This window comes from Apaloderma vittatum, unplaced genomic scaffold (assembly GCF_000703405.1).
Source record: "Apaloderma vittatum isolate BGI_N311 unplaced genomic scaffold, ASM70340v1 scaffold16591, whole genome shotgun sequence".
Classification (NCBI taxonomy): Eukaryota; Metazoa; Chordata; class Aves; order Trogoniformes; family Trogonidae; genus Apaloderma; species Apaloderma vittatum.
Genome location: NW_009699778.1, coordinates 10,331 through 30,252, shown reverse-complemented (window position 1 = coordinate 30,252; position 19,922 = coordinate 10,331). Strand labels below are relative to the sequence as shown.

At 43.9% G+C, this 19,922-nt stretch overlaps 1 protein-coding gene across 1 annotated transcript in view; it reads left to right on the top strand.

Annotated features, from left to right (window-relative positions):
* The window catches only part of BMP2K (BMP2 inducible kinase), a 29,050-nt gene extending 9,429 nt beyond the window's left edge, over nt 1–19,621 (top strand). Inside the window, exons 8-15 of the mRNA XM_009878541.1 lie at nt 385–464; nt 778–938; nt 2,768–2,940; nt 3,642–3,737; nt 4,483–4,670; nt 5,266–5,423; nt 10,112–10,225; nt 18,186–19,621. Of these exons, the coding sequence (XP_009876843.1) occupies nt 385–464; nt 778–938; nt 2,768–2,940; nt 3,642–3,737; nt 4,483–4,670; nt 5,266–5,423; nt 10,112–10,225; nt 18,186–19,621 (2,406 nt within the window). The remainder of the gene's footprint in view (nt 1–384; nt 465–777; nt 939–2,767; nt 2,941–3,641; nt 3,738–4,482; nt 4,671–5,265; nt 5,424–10,111; nt 10,226–18,185) is intronic.
* Nucleotides 19,622–19,922: the final 301 nt, after the last annotated feature.

The window sequence follows — 19,922 nt, the reverse complement described above, 5'->3', positions numbered from 1 at the left end:
CTCTGCCTTTCAAGGCAGATGAGGGAACTTGATGGGATCCCTTTGAATTCCTTTGTTGTTGACCCTTTTACAAGATGCTCAGTAAACGCACAGCTGTAAGAAAATATTTGGAGAAAATGCTTTAATTGATTGTTGGTGGTTGGTACTGCGCAAATCACGTAGTTGACGAAACAGGCTGGTAATAGTTTTCTTCTACTTGTGCCATCAAGAAGAGAACGTAGAGTTATTGGTAAATTAAAACATTTTTAATCTACAGCCCTGTGAGTTCATTCTGTATGAAGCCTTATAACATAAAAAATGTGAATGCAAATATTCCTCTTCAATATATAATGATTTTTTTCTTTCAGGATTTTTTTTAATTTATTCAAATTTATTTTTCCCAAGAATTCTCCTCTTCCTTCAACTCTTCCTGAACCCATGACAGCTAGTGAGGCTGCTGCTAGAAAAAGCCAGATAAAAGCAAGGTGAGCAGTAGATGTGGCGTGCTTTACTTTTTTTTTTTTAATATGATTTCTTATAAACAAAGAACTCTTGTTAGTAGCAGAGGGCCTTAGAATAGATAAATTGCATTTCTAAGAACTCGAGTTTCTCTCTGGATTCCACTGCAATGCTTTTTTCATTTTACTGAGAATCCACAGAGGGAAACTGAGAACCTGTTCTGTGGTGGAATAATTACGTACTTTAAGTATAATTGATGTGTTAAGAGAGACACTATGTCTCATCTGAAGAAAGTCTTTTTTAATTAAGTCTCTTGTATGGGAAAACTTGCCATTTCAGAATAACAGACACTGTTGGACCAACAGAAACCTCAATTGCACCCCGACAAAGACCAAAGGCCAACGCAAGCACTGCTACTTCTAATGTGCTGACGATTCAGAGTTCAGCAACTCCAGCCAAAGTACAAGTCCCTGGTGAATTTGGTCATCGTGGACAAAGAGGTAACATAATAAAGTGGAAAGATACGCCAAAATAAGTGAAGACGTAATTTTGTATGTATGTTCTGTCTTGATCTGGTAGGGGTAACATTTAAAAATCCAATTCATGTGCTACTCTTGTGTGCCTTTGCAAAAGGCTCTAAATGTGCAAGTAACAAGTTGGAACAGATGTCATAAAAGCTAAGTGCCAGATGTTGAGAAGCGAAGGGGTTTTTTTCCTTTGTGGTTAACAGTCATTTCAAACTAACTTTACCACTGCAGACTGTGAGAGAAGTTCATTCTCAGTTTTGGCTTTAGAATAATTCACGAGATACACTGAGCTCCTCTGTAACAGGCTGTTTTCGTTGTAGTAGGAACAGTATTTCCACTGTGCCTCAATAAGTCGTGCGATACCAACAATATGTTGGCATTATTTGTGGGCTGGAACTGTGTTCAGTTCTGGGCACCCCAATACAAGAGGGATTTGGAGGTACTGGAGCGAGTATGCAGGAAGGCAACAAGGCCGGTGAAGGGGCTAGAAAAGAAATCTTTTGAAGAGCGACTGAAGGAGCTGGGGTGGTTTAGTTTGAAGGAGGCTGAGGAGAGACCTCATCTCTTTCTACAGCTACCTGAAAGGACATTGTAGAGAGGTTGGTGCTGGTCTCTTCTCACAGGTAATTGATGGTAGAACTAGAGGGAATGGCCTCAAGCTGCCACAGGCTAGATTTAGGTGGGATATTAGGAAAAAAATTTTTCACAGAAAGAGCAGTCAGGCACTGGAATAGGCTTCCCAGGGAGGTGGTTGAGTCACCTTCCCTGGAAATGTTTAAAGGTCGTTTAGAGGTAGTGTTGGGGGGTATGGTTTAGGAGTGGACTCTGCAGAGTAGCGTTATAGGTTGGACTTGATGATCCCAAGGGTCTTTTCCAACCTGATTATTTCTACGATTCTATGAAAACACTTCACTTCTCTGAGGATTGACCGACATATTTCACATTGCACTGTGGGTGCAATAGAGGGGCAACAGAGCAGGAGTTGAGAGAGACTCGATCAAGTAAAAGGGGTTTTCAGTACATCCTTGGAGTTTTTCTGTATCTCATGCAAAACCGGTTACGGTTCTGATACAAGCAAACACTATTTATGGGAGTATTTATCTCAAATAGTTTCCCGGTGGTACTTGGTGGTGTTAGGTGTCTGTTACAGTACACGAAGAGTAGCTTCAGGGACAGTTTGGGGCAAGCCTCCAATCAAAAGGCCACTGACAGTGCTTGTGTCCTAGGCATGAACAGCTTCTGCTAGCCGGGATCCAAATGACATCCAACTTGGATGGCTTTTCCTGTAATGACAAAGAACAGATCACTCTGGGCACTTCAGAATATAAATACAGTACACAAGAGAGATTGATGTATGCTTGTAATGTCTTAGTTAAAAGGCTGCAAAGCCAATTGAGTGGCCCAATTAACGTGGTGTTATGCGTAAGGGAGTTGGACAACTAAGCCAGTGGTTCCTTTAGGAAAAAACGTTCTGTGCATTGTAGGTGTACTTAACAGTGTGCTTTGAGGGTTAGGGCTTGAGATACTACAAGGTACAGCTGAAGACTTAGTAAAACCCCAAGTGCTGAGTCCAGCTTCCTGTGATGTGAGACCCAAGGAAGCTTCTATCTTGCCAGTCGAAATGGTCATTGGCAGGATGGGCAGGATTTGTCGAGAAATGAACTTAGTATCTGCCAGCTGTGGCAGCTGTTAGACTGGGAAGGGAAGTTTATCAACTCTTTCCTCTTGAAGGGTTAACTGAAGAGGGTCTCCAGCTAAACTTTAGAGGTCAGTGTGTCACTAGCGTTGTGTCAATGTCACAGGAGCCACACGCCCAGGAACCGGACAGGAGATGTTGCAGTCCCAAGGGACGAACCAGCACCCCCCGCCGCAGAACAGGGTTCTCCAGCAGCTGCAGCAAGGCGACTGGAGGCTGCAGCAGCTGCACCAGTTACACCAGCAGCAGCCCAGCATTCAGGATGCTTACCTTCAGCAGGTACGAGTCAAATCTGTTAAGTTTCTACAAGACACGTTAAGCTCGCTGGTAACATTTGCAGTCGTGTGCTAGTTCAGTATCTCTGTTGTTATGGCCTGTTTTTGTCCTGTTAGGAGAGAGAAAGGGGCCGTGGCTCCTGCCCTTTCTTTTTACCTTTGGTTTTTCTCTTTGTCGGCACTGTAATGCTTATCCTGGAAAGGTGCTTTCTTTGTGCTCTCTTGGGTTTGCAGTTTGACCCTGAATCCCAGCTTGTCTTGAATAACCGCTGTGTGGCCCAAATACAGTTTTTGTGTGTGTGCAGACTTGAGATATGTTAGGAGTTATCTAGGTGGTGGCGCTGTGCTCTTTTCTGCTGTTGAGACATGTTAATTCTTCCAAGTGCAGCTGAATTGCTTTCCAAAGGGACTCAACACTGGTGGAAATTGTGGAAGTTGGGATGTTAATTGGCTTGCCTAAGAAAAGGCAAGGAATGAGTGGTCCAGACTAGTATTAATGGGAGAAAAAAACCCCCACTTCTACACCAAGAGTCGTGAAGTGACTAAATTGCAAGCTGATTCTGGGTTGTGTGACGTCTTAAATAAAAAATGCTGTTGAACCACAGAAGTAATAAATTAATTAATGCTTATTGTAAATTTCTGGATATTCCTAAGCGGGGGGAGATAGTGATTGTCTCAAAGCTTTTTTCCTCTTCTCAATTGCAGTATCAACAAGCAATGCACCAGCAGATGGTCCAGCAGCAGCTGTTGATGCAGTCTGTGTACCAGCAGCAACCCTCCCAATCGCAGTATCCTGCTATGGTATGTCGGGAATGGAACGTACGTGGCACAATCTTACACTAGTGCCGCGTTTGTAGCTCTGTTGTGAAGATGCAGTAAGAGAAGTTTGTGAGTAGTTGCATTAAGCTATGGACGTGGTAAGCAATGTCAAGTTCAGTGTGTAAAATGATGTTGAGTTGGGGAGGGGGGAAGTTAACCCAAACTTCATTGCAGCACTTACGTATTAAGTGGATGGGATGTACCTTAAACTTGATGAAGTAGTTATTTACTAATTTGAAACTTACTTGGTGCTTGAGGGTAGTACTTACTTGGTGCTAGTAGTGAAGGCAGCCAAGAATGTGTGTTATGCTACAAAGTGACAGAAGACATGATGGCATCCAATTTCTACTTACAAAGCAAGAAAATAAGTGGCATAATTTGTTTTTCAAAATCTCAGGATTTTAAAAATCCTGAAATTATGATTATTAATGTTTAAGAGTAGGAAATGATGAGAACTCACTTGTTACAGCAGATACTGAGGTTGCACTAATTGCCAAAAGCCAAGTGGTGATATGTTGGAAGAGATAAAAGGGTTTTACTGACCTGCTAGGGCAATTATTTCTGCCTGTGTAACTGGCAGGTCTGGCTTCTTGAATCTGCTGAAGCTACCGAGCTGGAGCTCGGTGGTTGTTAGTGCGTTTGGCTGTGAGGCCGGTGTTGGTACTTTGCAGAAGAGATTCACGCCAGGCCTCGTGAGTTTTCGTAATGTGTTCATTGCCATCCTTAGGTGCAGCAATATCACCAGGTTCTCCTGCAGCAGCAGATGCTTGCTCAACAGCAGCAGCGGTCGCGACAGGCACAGTCTCCGGAATATATCGCTTCTCCACAAGACTTCTCGCCAGCCTTAATCTCCTACCCCGGGTCCCTTCCAGTGCATGCTGGAACAGTGGCGGACTCTCCCTACCCTGCAAGCAGGCAAGTTTTCTGACAGAGGTGTGCTTCCCTTCCTAGTTGTGGTGAGCACTGCTTAATCCTTTCCTCGGAAATTATTTGCTCCCATACTATGGTATGACTTAAAGCAGTTGGATAGTTGCTCTTGACTGGTAAAGCATGTTTTGGGAGGAGGGTGGAAAGTTTAACTTGTTAACAGATGAGCCTGCTGCAACTTATTAAAGAACCTGTCTTCCACTTTTTCGTGTTTATGGACTCAGTAGGCTTTTCTTGAGGAAGGTAAGGCAGTCTTCCAGGACAACGTAGAAATGACCACAGGTGAAATGCAGTTTTTTTGCCCACGCGTGTCACCTTCATGCAGGATATTATATACTTGGGCTACAATTAATAAATTGAAAAATAAAAGCCCAAGGAATGCACACAGAAACGGTCATCAAAGCACGTATTTCAAGTTACTCATCTTCTCTTATGCTAGCTTTCATGTGCTTTGGGGATAAGCTGTTGATGCACGTGTGTTACTTGTGTATAGTATTTTGGCATCGTGAAGTGTGCTGTAAACTTTGACCCCATTAAACAATCCAGTAATGTTTCTCTCTGCTTCCATGAACCGACTTCACAGGTCAGGTATTCCTGATGCCGAAGCAATTGAGGGCTACCCGAAGCAGAGCATCAATAACCCGCCTGATATGTCAGGCTGGAACCCGTTTGGAGAGGATAATTTTTCCAAGTTGACAGAGGAGGAGCTACTGGACAGAGAGTTTGACCTGCTGAGATCAAGTAAGGGACGCTTGAAGGCTTATTTTGCTTCACAGTAAATAAGGGCTCTGTAGTTGCTCAGCAGTTCCATCACCTGTCTTGTGGAAGGGCCGTGCGGTCTGTGTACAGAAAATTCTTTCTGAGCATTCAAGGGACAGAGTTGGGCCTGTCTTCCTTCTTTTCGTTCCCTTTTTGAAAAATCTGTGCGCTGTTTAGCACTGGTAGTTGCTGGTTCAAATGCTGCAGAAATGGTCATATCTTAACTCTTCAGTACTGCTTGTGTCACCTTGATGGCCAAGAAGCTCTGAGCATCAGAGGTATGTTGTCACATAGGAAGAGGAGCTCGGCTGCTTGCTTGCTTTCTTTCCAGCTTTTTTTCCTGCACACCAGAGCAGAAGATTTTGTGGGTCTGATAAGTCCTTTGAAAATGCCTGAAAGAAAATTGATCTATTACATTATGTTAATGTAATGCTATTTTTGATGAGTGGCTACATGTAAGGGCTGCTTTATTGTTCTGATATGGTAATAGTTGAATAAACTTTTTCATCCTCAAGTCAGTTATCTCACTGGTTTTTACTTGGAATTACTTCCTTTTCTTAATTGCTTCACACGTGCTTATTAGGTGCTCTTCCCCAAACTAGTTTTGTCAAGATCAGATTTATTAGTGAGACTTGTAAGATGTGACAGTGTCAAAAACCAGATTGTGTGTACTTGGCTGACTGTCAGCAAGTTCCTTGCAGTTAAAAATGGAGTTGAGTAAGTTTTCAAGTAATTGGGGGGGAAAAACCCACAACTATGGCTTCAATTGAGTCATCTTGATTTTGTGTCCTTAAAGCTGAAGGAAAGTGCATGTGGGGTTTTTTAGTTTCGGTTTGGGTTGTGGTTATGTTTTTTTTTTGATGACACTAGTTGTCTGGTTTCACTCGTACCTTGTATTGATCAGAAGATTTGTATTTTTGAGATGCGAATGTAGCCTGTGCACATGTTCAAGTAAAATGGCTTACTCAGATCTGGCAAAAATGGATCACATACCAGCTGCAAAATAAGCATTTTTTCTGCATACAAGATAAGAATTTGAAATAACTTGGTAGTAGAATTGAGGATTATTGGGCACGCTGCTTGCAGTTGAAGCCTTAGGAGTTTGAACAGACCAGGCTCTTGAGTCGGGAGAAGGTTAGCTTGAACCTAAAGCTCAGCACAACATAACCTATTTGCACACTTTTTAACTGTTTGTTGGGCTTCTGACTGTAGTTATGGTAATTTTTTGACAATCATTTGGCTAAGCCACATGTTTTGAACACAGCTAAGTACAGAAAGTGTTTCAAGTGGCTTGACTTGAGGTGGAAAACACCGTACAATGTATGTGCCTACAGTACCTCCATAGGCTGGTTATAGGAAGTTGGAGTAATAGAAAATCCTACAGTTGTTAAGGTTGGAGAAGAGCCTTAAGATCGAGTCCAACCAGCACTACGTAGTCCCCCACCAAACTGTGTCCCGGAGTGCCATGTCTTTGTGTCATTTTGGCTCTCCTCTTGAACATCATTGAGTGCACAGAAGAGCCGGCTGTGACAGGGAAAAGGAAATGTCTTTGGCTTTGCTTTTTGGCTTTGCTCAGTAATAACCAGCATTGGGTTTTTTTGGTCACTTAAGTACAGAGAAGGTAAAAAAATTAAATTCCATTTGCCCAGCAGCACACTAGATGGCAGCCTGGTTTATACCGAAGGTGAGAGGGGTTATGGCTTTGCTCTCCGGCCTTTGGGCTTCAGTTCTGTGAGCGGCCCTGCTAGTTTTTATCTCAGTGTGTGTGTGCTTGTCTGTAGACGTTGGTACATATACCAATGGCCTCAAAGACCTTTTGACGTTGTTTTCTGATATGAAAGGTGACTGTGCCAAAGATGGTGTGAGCGTGTCTTGTAGTGATAATGCCTTTACTGCAGTCCAAGCATAATTTTTTATTCTAAATTTTGTCTGCTGGTATTTTCTCAGACTTAGGTGGAATAAAGAGAACTTATGTTAGTTATTATACAGTTAAGGCTTATGCCTATAAAATAGCCATTAACTTCACGATGCTTCCTGGAATTTCCTCAGATATCTCTTAAGGATGAAGGCGTAATTCACTTCTGATGGAGGTTACCTCTTCAGAGAGAAAGCTGTTGTCTACTTAAAAGTAATTTAATTTCCTTCAACTTTGGAGTTTATTGTGAATTGTTTTGTCCTAGAGAGGAAGGAGAATTGAAGATGCCGATTTGATGAATTGTATTTTTTCTTAGTGAACCCAGTTGCTCTCCTGTGCTTTATAACGCTGTACAGTGTTACTGAAACTTGTCTCTTTGCAATGTTATGTGGTGCTGAGCAGGACTCAAAGCATTGCAACTTGCTTTCCACTTCCAAAAGCCTGGCTTGTATTGTTGAGCTGATGCTTTACGTAGAAATTACAAATGTATTTGACAAATTGAAAAATATTTTAAGCTGTTAAGTTTGTGACAGTGATACATGGGTTATTAAATATACACAGTCTTTGTTATAGGATCAAGATGTCATCATAATTTGTCAGGCTAGCATTACTGTTGTATTTCATGCATTTAGCAGCCTAATATCACGGTGCTTGTAGTGATGGGTGTTGCTGTGATGATGAATCGTTTTCTCTTGAGAAAAGAAGCTAACTCATAAGACGGAATACGTTGCTTACCCTGCGTGGAAGATTTTAGGAGCAAGATGACAGTTGTGGCAGAACGTAACGTGCGATGGTACGGAAGGCTCTGAACTGAGCACCTTTGTGGAGCACTTGGGAATGGAGTTACGGAGTGGAGTTCTTGATTTTGGTGGACACTGCTGGTTCTTGGTTGTCATTGTATCGGTGTTAGTGATGGTCCAGAAGCACACGTGATGCTGAGATTCTGGCAATGTCGTGAAGAAACAGATTTCTTGGAAAGAGTTCCTGTAATGACTTCATAATTGGTGCTGAATTGGGAGCCAAGAAAACGAGTCAGGTTTCTCACTGGGGGAAAAAAACCAGCTCCACCTTCACACCGAATTGCACAAACATTCTAGTTAGGCCAGAACCACCTCGGTGCTTCAGCAGAGATGCTGGTGGGTGCCAATCCTACCAAGCTCTCTGCCCTTCTCCTCTGCAGTATGTACAGTATGAAGGAACTCCCTAGACCGTCCGTACTTCTGAGCGTGCTTTTCTTGTGCACGAGTGCTTCTGGAATTTCGCGCACTCCCAAGAGCACTGTCTTCCGTGCAGTCGTGGGCCTGCCACTTGCACGGGAAGAGCTGGATTCCTTGTTTGTGGTTTTAAATATCTGCATTTCTCTGTGGAAGGGTTTACTGTGGTATGTGATGGTGTCTCTGGCAACAGCCTGGGCTGGTGATTCACTGCGGGGGGGAAAAAACTTGGATCTTTATTATAAGGAAGTGGCGTCTGAAGCACTAATGTCTAATACTGACAGTCCCACCGAATCTACTTCTGCTTGTGTGAAGCTGGAGAAACTGCTGCTGTCTCCTTTCTCTCAAACTGATCATGTTAAGAGGTAGCCACATGACACTTGTACCTTGGAAACCTACAAGAATGGCTTGTTATTTTCCAGTTCCCTTAGCTTTGATGAACTGACAAATTTTAAACTTTATTTTCCAGAGAAACGTATACCGGTATATGTATGCATAGGTGCAGTGGAGGGGTTGCGACCTTGTATTTAGTCACTTGATCTAATTTTTCTTGTGTGCTTAGCCTTTCAGTCCATTTTTTTTTTCTGCTATCCCTAGCCCTACAGCTCAAGCTGGGAGATCAGTCATCATCTGGGGGCTTGAACTTGATCAGTCTTGCATGTCAGCGTCTGCAGGGGCTCTCCAGAGGGTAGTTCAAGTTGTTGCGCCCTTCCAAGTTACTCTAGAGTTTGATTGCCTGCAAACTGTGTGGCAGTCAGTGGTTTTGCTCTGGAGGTGAGACACAGAATAAGAGCATCCCTCAGTCTGTGTTTGCGAAGATGCAAGTCCAAGGTCGTATGTGTTTAAGTTAAAACTAAAAAAAACCCCAAACCAAACGCAAACTGCAAACAAATTAAAGAATAAAGCAATATTCCTCCCTGCCAAAAAATCCCAGCCAACCAACTAACCTGAATCCAACCCCCTTGGCCTGAAAACCCAAACCCCAGACCATTCCCACCGGAGGCAGATGTGCCTGTCAGAATCAGTAGTAGTACTGCTGCTGGGTGCGATGCTGAGCAGTTGTTTGTCTTCCAAGCTCAAAGCTGAACCACCAGTCTTCTGTGCACCTCGGCAGGTGTTCTCTGCTGTGGGGCTGTGTCAGTGCAGAGTCCTTCTGGTCAGGGTGATTGGTCTCCGCCTATTTCAGTGTAGATATGTTGACGTGAGAGCAACCACTTTGTCTCCTGCACTGGGAGCCCCTAGGTGGGTCTGTATTTTAAGTCAGGGTTGTCTCTACTGGAACAACTCCCTCCCGCTTGCAGTTTTCTTTTACTGTTGTTAGTGCTATGAGTTTTTTGAGTCTGTTACAAAACCTGTTATATGTCTTTCTAAGAATAAAAAACCCAATGGATCAGTCTCCTGTCCTATTCAAGATAGAGGCTATCTCTAATGGAGAGGATATTCTTCTCTCGCCCCGTACATTAGATATCTTTGCATAGGCACAAGACCTGCCATTTTTATTTTATTTTATTTTTTTTTCTGTTTCATTTTGTTTTTTACAGACAGGCTGATGGAAAGGAGAGCATCTTCAGATAAGAATGTGGAGCCACATTGTGCCCCACAGAAAAATCCTCCTGAAGATCCCTTTGGTTCTGTTCCTTTCATTTCTCACCCAGGCAAGTTACATCACTAGCATCACTACCTCATGTGTGTGTATATATATATGTATACCTGTGTACATATATATATTTATGTATCTGTTCAAGTATGCATCTGGTTAAATGACCAAAGAATGATAAAGGTGTTTGCTGCCTCATGACAGTAGATGGGTTGAAGAGATGGGGTGTTTTATTATATTCATTACCTCCAATTACAAAATACTTATGCATCTAATTCATGGTACAGCATATGGACTTACACAATCCTTGCAGTGCCAATACATGTGTGTACAACCAGAACTGCTTTTGCTAAAACCAAATTATTTCATGACACCAAATTTTGCTACTGCTGTGTGCTCTGCTTCAGCTCACGCTCTTGCCTCAGTTGGGTTCTTCTGCAGAGTTAAGACTGTCAACTTGTGCACTGGATGCATAGTTTTGGTGCAAATGGAGTAAAACCAGACAAATGTCCTGTGTTATCTGTACCTCTGGAGGGGCGAGGTAGTATTCATTGTTGTGATTCAGTTCAGTTTTTACTGTTCTTAGCTTGGTCAGAAGTAAAAATACCGTTTTATGTGAACATTGAATGTGAAACTGCATCATCCTGCAGCTTAACGGCCAGTTTCGGTGTTTACTTGATCAGCACTTAAATATATGTGTTTTGGTACCTGTGGCAATGGAAAGGCTACATGACAGTAAGAAGAGCTTTGCTAACTTATGATTCTTCTTAGGCAGCTACCTAAGCTTTGTTGAGAGTGTTTGTGTGATAAAAGTGCCTTAATATGACTTTTGAAAGCTACTTTTATAGAAGTTGAAAAGCTCAGATAAACTGCCTGAAAATAAAGCACTTCGGGTCACCCTCAGGTAGCGTTTATGCTTCCTTTGACTTTGCTCTTGCATTCCTGAACATCGCCCGCTGGGGCTGCTTACTGGTCCCCAGTGCCCTTGAGCTGTATGGGGTGAGGAGAGACTGGGGTAACGCTGCTGTGTCCTGCATGCCGTTGGTAAACGTGCCTCAGCATCCGTATCTGCTCCTGGTAGTTGTTAGGAAGACTTCGGTTAATTCTGCTAGGTATGTTACTGTGTTCTTAGCTTCTCTTTTTACTTCGTGCTCCCTCAGAAAGGCCAGGTTGACCTCCTTTTAAGAGTCGGTAGTCAAGGCACTTGCAAGGCAATTCTTCAGTGTAGAACTGTTTGCTCTATAGGTACAGTCTCTAGGCTTGGGAGGATTTACCCTAAACTCTTCATTCAAGAGCTTGCTTTGATTTGTAGGTGAGCCTTAAATTCACGTGCCGAGAGAACAGTAGTTGTTAGACTTCACCTGAGAGGGTAACTGCCGGGTCGGTGCTATCCTATCTTGAGTATTCATACCAATGTGTCTAGGGATCGTTTTATTTTCCTCACCGTAGATCCTAAAAAAGTACTTGCCCCTCGCTGTTTCTCAGATGGTTATCGTATGGCTTAGCTTGTAATAAGTGGCCTTGCTGTATTGTGTCCTATGTTTAACGTTGGTGCTTTGAATTCCAGCTTTACTTCCTGACATAGTGAAAAACAAGGGGAGGTGCCTTAATGAAATCAAATCCAGTCATGGCTAAAGAACCAGACTGCTTGAGCAATGTTGAGTTGATTGTGAACTGTTACCTCTTTCCTTATGAAAATCGGTATTTTATTGAACAGCCTTATTTTATCCTATTGACTCATAACTAGAATCTAAACAAGTTTTTTACTGGCACGATTTCCAGAGAGGTACTGTGCCTTCTGCGTTAACAGTGCATTACATGTAGCAAACAAATCTTTCAATCTGAATGTATGTTTTCTTAAAAGATCGTTTGTTTTCTCTATGGAATTGCTCACAGAAGTATCTTGAAATGGGATGTTTTAAGACAGCAGAGAAAAGGAGAAGGGTGTTTACTTAGATGCTTTCTATCCGGTTGAGAGCTTTCTAGGACCACCTTGACAAATGTCTGTAATGCTTTGATTTCCTCTTGTACTGATTTCTGTTTAGGACATTCATTCTGATTTGTTCCTTGTGTTTGTAACGAATGTAAGAAGTAAACCACATGTGTACCTTACACAGGGCATCAAAGGGCGGTGCTGTCACTCTGCACCTCAGTTTCTGACTACTGAATTCAGATTTCTTGAATTATGATGAGATGAAATATTGGTGTTATCAATACAGACTATTTTAAATAAATAAACAAAAGGAAATTTTACATTCTTATGGAGCGGTTTCCTGTCGAAGGTGTGTTCTAATCTATTAACTGTCTTTGTACTGGAACTGTGCTCTTGCTGTGTTTCATTTTAAATTTCCAGGTGATGTAGGTCTCAGGTTCATGAATGTTGCTGTACATGACCTGTAGCTGAGCAGAGTCACCCAGAGTTATTTCTTCGTTTTGGAGGCTTCAGGGTTTGCTCTGGAGAGCAACACTTGACTCAACACTTAGCTAACTTGTGTCATGTGAGTTGAGATAGCAGCAAGAACCTGAAGATCATGTGTCATCTCTTGAGTCAACAACCTCACGTAAAGTGCTGGGAAGTCTGGCAAAATACATGCTCTCAGGTATGTTCACATGTGTCTGGGAAGATGACACCGAGGCAAGGGAAATGCTGAGGTTGGCCTTGGAAACCTTTTATCGTCGCTGGGAAGGACCAAGCGTTGCTGAGAGTGGAGAGCCCTTGGGGTCGTCCCTGGGGAGCTGAGAGTGCTGCTGCAAGGGTCGGCGGGAAGGAGAACCTGAAACCAGAGGATGAAGGCTGCTCATCTGTCAGAGCTTCTGTGCTTGTTCTTCTCAGACAGGAACGGAAAACCAGCGACAGCACGTATGGCGCTTGACGTGCTGTGTGCAGGGCAGCCATCGGTGTGGAATGAACTAACGTATTACTGGACTGCTCTTTTGAGAGTTGATAGGAAAAAAGCTTAGAAGCACTTCGTGTTACTCACACTTGGTGTATATCATATTAATAAAGTGTTTTCAGATGCACTGCGTGTAAACTTCTGTGCCTAAATGTTTGTGGAAAAGATTTCTTAGAACCAGCTGGAGAAGAAAATGAGCTTGAGAAAGAATTCCAATGCTCAGTCTAATAGAAACAAAGCTAACATTGCAAACTCTGTACAGAAAAGAGAAGTGAAGGCACAGTTGAATAGCCAGTCATGGGGCATTTAGGACAGGCACCTAACAGGTTGAAAACTGGTTCTGGTTCTTGAATGCCTGAAACACTGGTTGGTGGCAGTGGAAAAATCGGCTCCTGCAGTCAGCACTTGGGAACAGAAGCTGTTGATTCGAGTGTGCGTTAACAAGCTTGTGTTGTAATGTCCTTGGTTAACATTAAGTTGAGTGTTTCAGAGACGTTGAGGAGACATGCGTGTTCTGCTGTCATCAAATTATACAAAGGACATGTCACAAATACAGCACAGTTTGCTATTCAGTTATAGTGGGCGGCCTTTTGCGATCCTCTGTTTGTTTACACTAATTCTTACTGGGATTAAACTGGGCTAGATTGCCTTTTGCTTCCCTCAGCTTAATACTGGAGTTCAGAGAAATAATAAGAGATTGCAAGTAAGTCTCAAAATGCCGCGGATGGACGCTGCGAGAAGCGAAGATGCTGGGAAACCCTGACTGGAATTTCTCTGCGAGAGCTGACCTGAAGCTGTCTGTTAGGTGATGTGCTCCTGTGGTCAGTCTCGGTGAGCTGTCTCCTGAGTTGTCTTCCAGGGATGAGGCTCTAGTCCGGATTGTCTATTTATTACTCCACTGAAGGTTTGTAAACCCGTCTTCTGTACAAAGCACTTATTGGAAACGGGCTGGGGGCTCCGACATGGCATCATCCTGGAAGGAGTCTACTGCACTGGCTGCGTGTTAGCATTCCCCGTGCTGCAGCAGCCAAGGGCGTGCTTCTGGCACGAGGACGTGTGGGTGACGACCGCGCTTGGGTTACTTTTTTGTGTACTGCTTTGGCCAAGGTTTCGAACCACTGCAAGTTTCTGTACCACGACTTTGGAGCCCTTGGGCGGCCGGGCAGTCGAGAGCTTTAAGTGAAGCACAACTCGCTGCAATTTAGCAAGACGTTACAAAAGTGGGAACAGGAGAAAAAAAACCACTTCACCCAGCTACCTCTACAATGCTAAAACACCTCATGCCGTCAGCTGATGTTACATCGGCAATTGATTTGCTGGAATTAATTGTTAGTTAAAAGATGCCCAGACCTGCAGTTTGATATGGCTGTTAACACAGCATTTCAGATTGAGCTAACTTGAGAATTAAATGAGTTGATAAGCAGTACTTTGAGCAAGCAGAAATACTGGTATGTTTCTCCATGACCTTTCCTTGGCTATAGTTTCTGGTATTGCTGAATGCAGGTTCAGCATCTTTTCCTGTATCAAGATAACCTTTGGACTTGAACTTTCCTAGGTAATACTTCGAACCTATTCAATAATCGCAAGAATACAAGATACGCGTGGGCTGTACCAGTGGTGTGCGTTTCTCTTCAGCATACTTTAGTGATTTTATTTAATATATTTTTGTTAATTATTTCCCACCCCCACAAAATCTTAGAGCCATCTCAATCGTTTTTCACTTGGGGGTGTTTTTTGGGTTTTGTGGGTTTTTTTGGTTTTTTTTTTTGTGTAATAACAGGCTTCAGCCTGTGTAGTAGTTCTGTGAAAAAATATCAGAGCAATAGATGCCAGGCACAAGTGTTTTGTTCTTCAGCTTCTGTTCTTCTTGAAAATAAAGGTAGTAAGCAGTGTAAATCCCCACTACAATGTTCAGCAGCTGCTGCTCTGAGTGTTGTCAAAGATGTAGCGCGGATTTAGTTGCAGCATGCCGGTAATCCTTGGGCCTGACATGTGGCAAATTGTTCTGAAATGATGGTGGCAGTATGTTCCCAATTCCAAGGAAGCTTAAAGCCCTTCTGCCCCACTCTCTCGCCACCCCTGCAATACCCTAAAATGACGAACCAGCAGAAGGCATGTAATTACTGCAGTTGTTAGAGGGAATTCATCCTCTGGTAATCGGATGTCTCGAAAAAGAACATCAGAACAGAAAATTTCCTTGAAGATTGGGATCTTCTTATATGATTAAAGATGTTCCACCTGGCTTGCGTTCGAGGGAAGGACAATTGTCTCCTACAAGATGCAAACCTGATTAGAAGTGTAGTAATCTGCACAGTACATTACAAACAGATGTTACTCGACCTTTTGCAGCATTTGTTGATAAATACATGTCTGAACAGTCCCTGCAGCAGTCCAGGCTGAGAAGATTGCATGAAATCAACGTGACAGAACACTTCATTTTTTGAAATCTCTTTGGCCAGAGCATTAAATGGTCATTAACCAGGATATTTTCCCTTTTGTGGCGTTCGGTTTCTGTTTGTTGTGCTCTTTGTCTCGTTCAGTTTGCTAACTTAAGCGCTGAAGGAGAGGCAGTTGTAGTTTAGAAAAGCCAAATATTCCTGTCGTGGGTTTAAAACCGATAGCTCTAGGGAGAGCACTTTTTTATTCTTTGGGCTTTGATTTGGCCACCAGTCTGGTGCAGCCTTCTTGTGTTACTGGGACTAAAGCGAGGACACTGCAGATGAGTAGGCGTGAGGAGAGACAGTTTCCTCCGTGTACTTGGGCTAGGTTAGACTGAAAAGTGCATTTGAGACCAGGATCCAGTGTCTGCTGCAAGAAGATGGCTCAGGTTGTTTGTAACACCTTAAAGCAAACTGAAGGAAAAAGCAAGATAGGTGCTCTTGCCTCAAGACCACAAATATGGGAGCAGTAAGGCCACTAATTTGTAATAGTTAGGAAGTAAAAGCGCTTTCTTCACAGCTACGTAGCAGGAGCAGTTGTTGGCCACGGCATCATCTGACGTGTGCCCCGTGCTTTCCTGGTGAAGTTGTGCACGTAGGGTTATCCGTGCTGGCCCTGAGATTGGAGTAATATTGAGCTGTTCCTGCAGCTTGGGAGTTGCTAATCACTGTGAAATTAATTATTGTGGAGTAATATTGAGCTGTTCCTGCAGCTTGGCAGTTGCTAATCACCGTGAAATTAATTGTTTTTTTCAGTAGTGTTGAATCTGTACACAATAGAGGGCCAAAAATTTCCTGCTGTAACGCAGAAGAAACATCACTGCTAACTCTTGTCGAGGGGGTGTTGGGTGAGGAGGAACGGCAGGGCTCAGGAGCTAGAAATTCAGAAAACCTGTTCAGAAATCGATCGTAGCGAAATGAGGGGTTTGAAGCTGATGAGCTAACAGGCAGTTAATTGCTTGTGCCGTGATGATGTTACAGCTGGTGAAATAAATACGTTTATTTAATTTTTGAGTGGCCTCAGAATGGAGCTGTTTCAGAAAGTGTTTTTCCTGCATGTGAGCAGCATTTCCAAATGCACAGGCTTAGACTTCCTTTTCTTGTGCATGAGTGGCCTCAGAATGGAGCTGTTTCAGAAAACATTTTTTCCTGCATGTAAGCGGCATTTCCAAATGCACAGGCTTAGGCTTCCTTTTCTTGTGCGGCCCTGGATCCGCAAAACTGAGTCGTGCCAACACAGGTGACCGAAATATTTTATAAATTGTTTTCTGTGTCTGGAGATCAGGAACAAAGGTATAATCCTTCCCTGGGAGCCTATGCTCATGTGGATTCAACATGCATAAAAGGTTTGGGTTTTCATTTGTGCAAGTGGTGTTCAAGTATAACCTAGAAATACTTCCTTTTCCTCCTTTTAAATCTAATTGTGCTTATGTTTACATCAGTGTTTCACTAAATATTGGAAACAGCAGGATTTGAAGATGGGGGTTATATAGTGCAGTGGGTAGGCTGTACCTTTGGGAAATCTAAAGTAAGCAGCCACATAATCCAGATTCTAATTTAGTGGGTAAAGCAAATATGTAGAATTTAAAATTACGGTAGATAAGAAGCAATCTGACACCAGGAACGAAGAAGAAACAGCTCAAAGCCTTAATCACCTGATGTTTTTAGTCATTCTGGTCATCTTGTTTTTAAATCCATACAGAAAATACATTGCTGCACTTCTTTTTTTTTTTTTTTACTATTCTAAGTGAAATTGTGGAAGAGCAAAATGGCCACCGGTGAAGCAACCTGCTGTTAGTTCCCTTTAAAAAAGGACGAAATTGTATTTGTTGAATTTCATCTTCTGATCTAAACTGGAAAGAAAAAAAACTCCGAGTTGGCCTGTGAGTTGGATGCTTGTTTCCTGATGACAGAGGAAACTACCTGAGGCATTACTTTGTGTAGAGCATGAACAGGAGCGGCTGGAGCTGGGTTCTGGCTGGAGACTCTTTTCAGAGCAGTAACTGGTACGCGTCCATCCCCAGCTTTTTCAACCCTCTGCACACATTGGAATCTAGGAGATTTCCACAAAGGGGTTGGAGTAAAGTGGTTCGTTTGCTCTGTGGCACACAGCAACTGCACGGCCGCCCGGTTGGTGGGCCAGGAGAGCCTGCTCAGGGGTGTGGTTGCTGTGCCGTTGGACCAGAGGTCTGAAGGGAGCTCTCTGAAATTGCTAAATACTGTTATTTTGCCTATGTTGACTGTTTTCATGACTAGAGCAATAAATCTGTCAGAGCAGACTGTCAGAACAGAAGCACTTTTAGAAATAGTTTCCTTTAAAAAAGCCCCTCATTTTCTTTCAAGTGCACTGGCTCCTGTTTCCCTGGAGAGGAGCAGCTGTGTGAATGTGTTGGAGAAGCTGGCTCTGGAGGTCACCTGTCTTTATTGATTCCTCTCCCCTCATCCAAAAAATACTGATATTGTATTTTTAGACCTCTTGTGCTTGGGCAGTAAAGCTAGATCTGACTGAATCCATTTAGAGTTGTGTTTGAAATACTAAATCTGATTTTAGCTCATTTCCCTTAGTAAGTAGAGAAAATGCGTTCACGTTAGCTTTTGACATGTGTGGCTAGAGAGTGTGTGGGCTAAGTGCTGACTTCAAGAGCTCGTTTCAAGTTTTGTTTTGCATTTTTCTTCAAACCTGCAGGTTCCCCTGGAAAACAAGCGGATAACTCATCCAGCAATCAAAGAAGTAACTTAGGGACCCCGACCAAGGCTGGAAAACTGAGCCATGCTTTTAGAGATCCGCGGCCTGGGAGGAAAGCTGCAGAGAGACAAGAGACAAAAGGTGAGGATGAGTCAGAGAGTGATTTTGAGTCTGATCCTCCTTCTCCCAAGAGCAGCGAGGAAGAAGAAGAACAGGAGGATGAGGAAGTCTTGCAGGGAGAGAACGGAGACTTCAATGATGACAATGATACGGAACTGGAGAACTTAGGCCACCGACCTCTCCTCATGGATTCTGAGGAAGAGGTGGAAGAAGAGGAGGAAGAGAAGCAGAGTTCTGACTCCGATTCTGATCGTAACAAGCAAAAAACTGCGGAAGGGCTCCTGAGTGGTAGCTGCAGAGACGGTGTGGGCAGCGGTGAAATCAAGGAACGCAGCTCCACACATATGTGCGTGTCAGAGGTGCTAGGCACCGTCCTCGAGGCAAACCCTGGCCAAGAATTTGATGTGTTTGGGGCGGTGCCCTTTTTCACTCTGCAGCCTCAGGCAAAGGAGAAGTTGGAGAAGGGGACTTCTCCTCAGGTGGCTTTTCCCAGCCTGAACCAAGAGCAGGATGACTTTGACGTTTTCACAAAAGCCCCCTTCAGCAAAAAGGTATCTCGGCAAGATGGCCAGCTAGTGGGAACCGAGCCTCTGCTCTCCCCCCCCTCCCCACGGAGCCTCGATATTTTTGGCTGCACCCCGTTTCAGCCGTCCCTTCTGCCCAAGAGCGGTGAGAGTAAAGAGGACCTGTTTGGGCTGGTTCCTTTCGAGGAGATTGCGGCGAGTCAGCAGCAGCAGAAGGTGAAGCAGCAGCGGAACCTGCAGAAACTGTCTTCCCGCCAAAGGCGCATGAAACAGGAGGTCTCGAAGAACAACGGCAAGCGCCATCACGGCACCCCAACCACCACGAAGAAAGCCTTGAAACCCAGCTACCGCACGCCGGAGAGAGCCCGCCGGCACAAGAAAGCAGGCCGCAGGGACTCGCAGAGCAGCAACGAGTTCCTCACCATCTCGGACTCCAAAGAGAACATCAGTGTCACGTTGGCCGACAGCAAAGACCGACCCAACCCACTGCAGGCAGACGAAGGTCTGCTGGATCCTTTTGGAGCCAAACCCTTCCACCCACCGGACTTGATGCGGCATTCCCAGCATCAAGGGTTTGGCGACGGCCGTGGGGATCACGGTGCGGTGGTGGTGGCCGGAAGACCTTGGCAGAGCTCCTTGCACGGAGCGCTTCATGGTGGGGACGGGCTGAAAACGGACGATTTTGGTGCGGTACCTTTCACAGAACTGGTTGTGCAGAGCGTGCAAAGCCAGCAGCAGCAGGCGCTAGAGTTAGATCCCTTTGGAGCAGCTCCCTTTCCTTCCAAACAGTGATGGCTTCCGATGGGTTCTCCCCGCCCCGCTCCACCTGGCTGAGCTGCGTTGTAGAGGTTTTGATAGTGGAATAATTTATCTGGTTGAATTCCCAGGGACCTGGGTTGTGCAGTTCGTTCAAGTTCAAGGTGGCGTGGCCAGCTTGGACAATGGAACTTAGAACGATGGCAAATTTTTATTGTTTGTGGGGCTGTAGGGGCGTTTTTTTGAGAGAAATAGAGAAAAAAACCAAACCAGGAGCCTCGTCTTGTGACAGATGGTTCCCAGAATGACAAGAGAAACCAGATATGAATCATTGTCT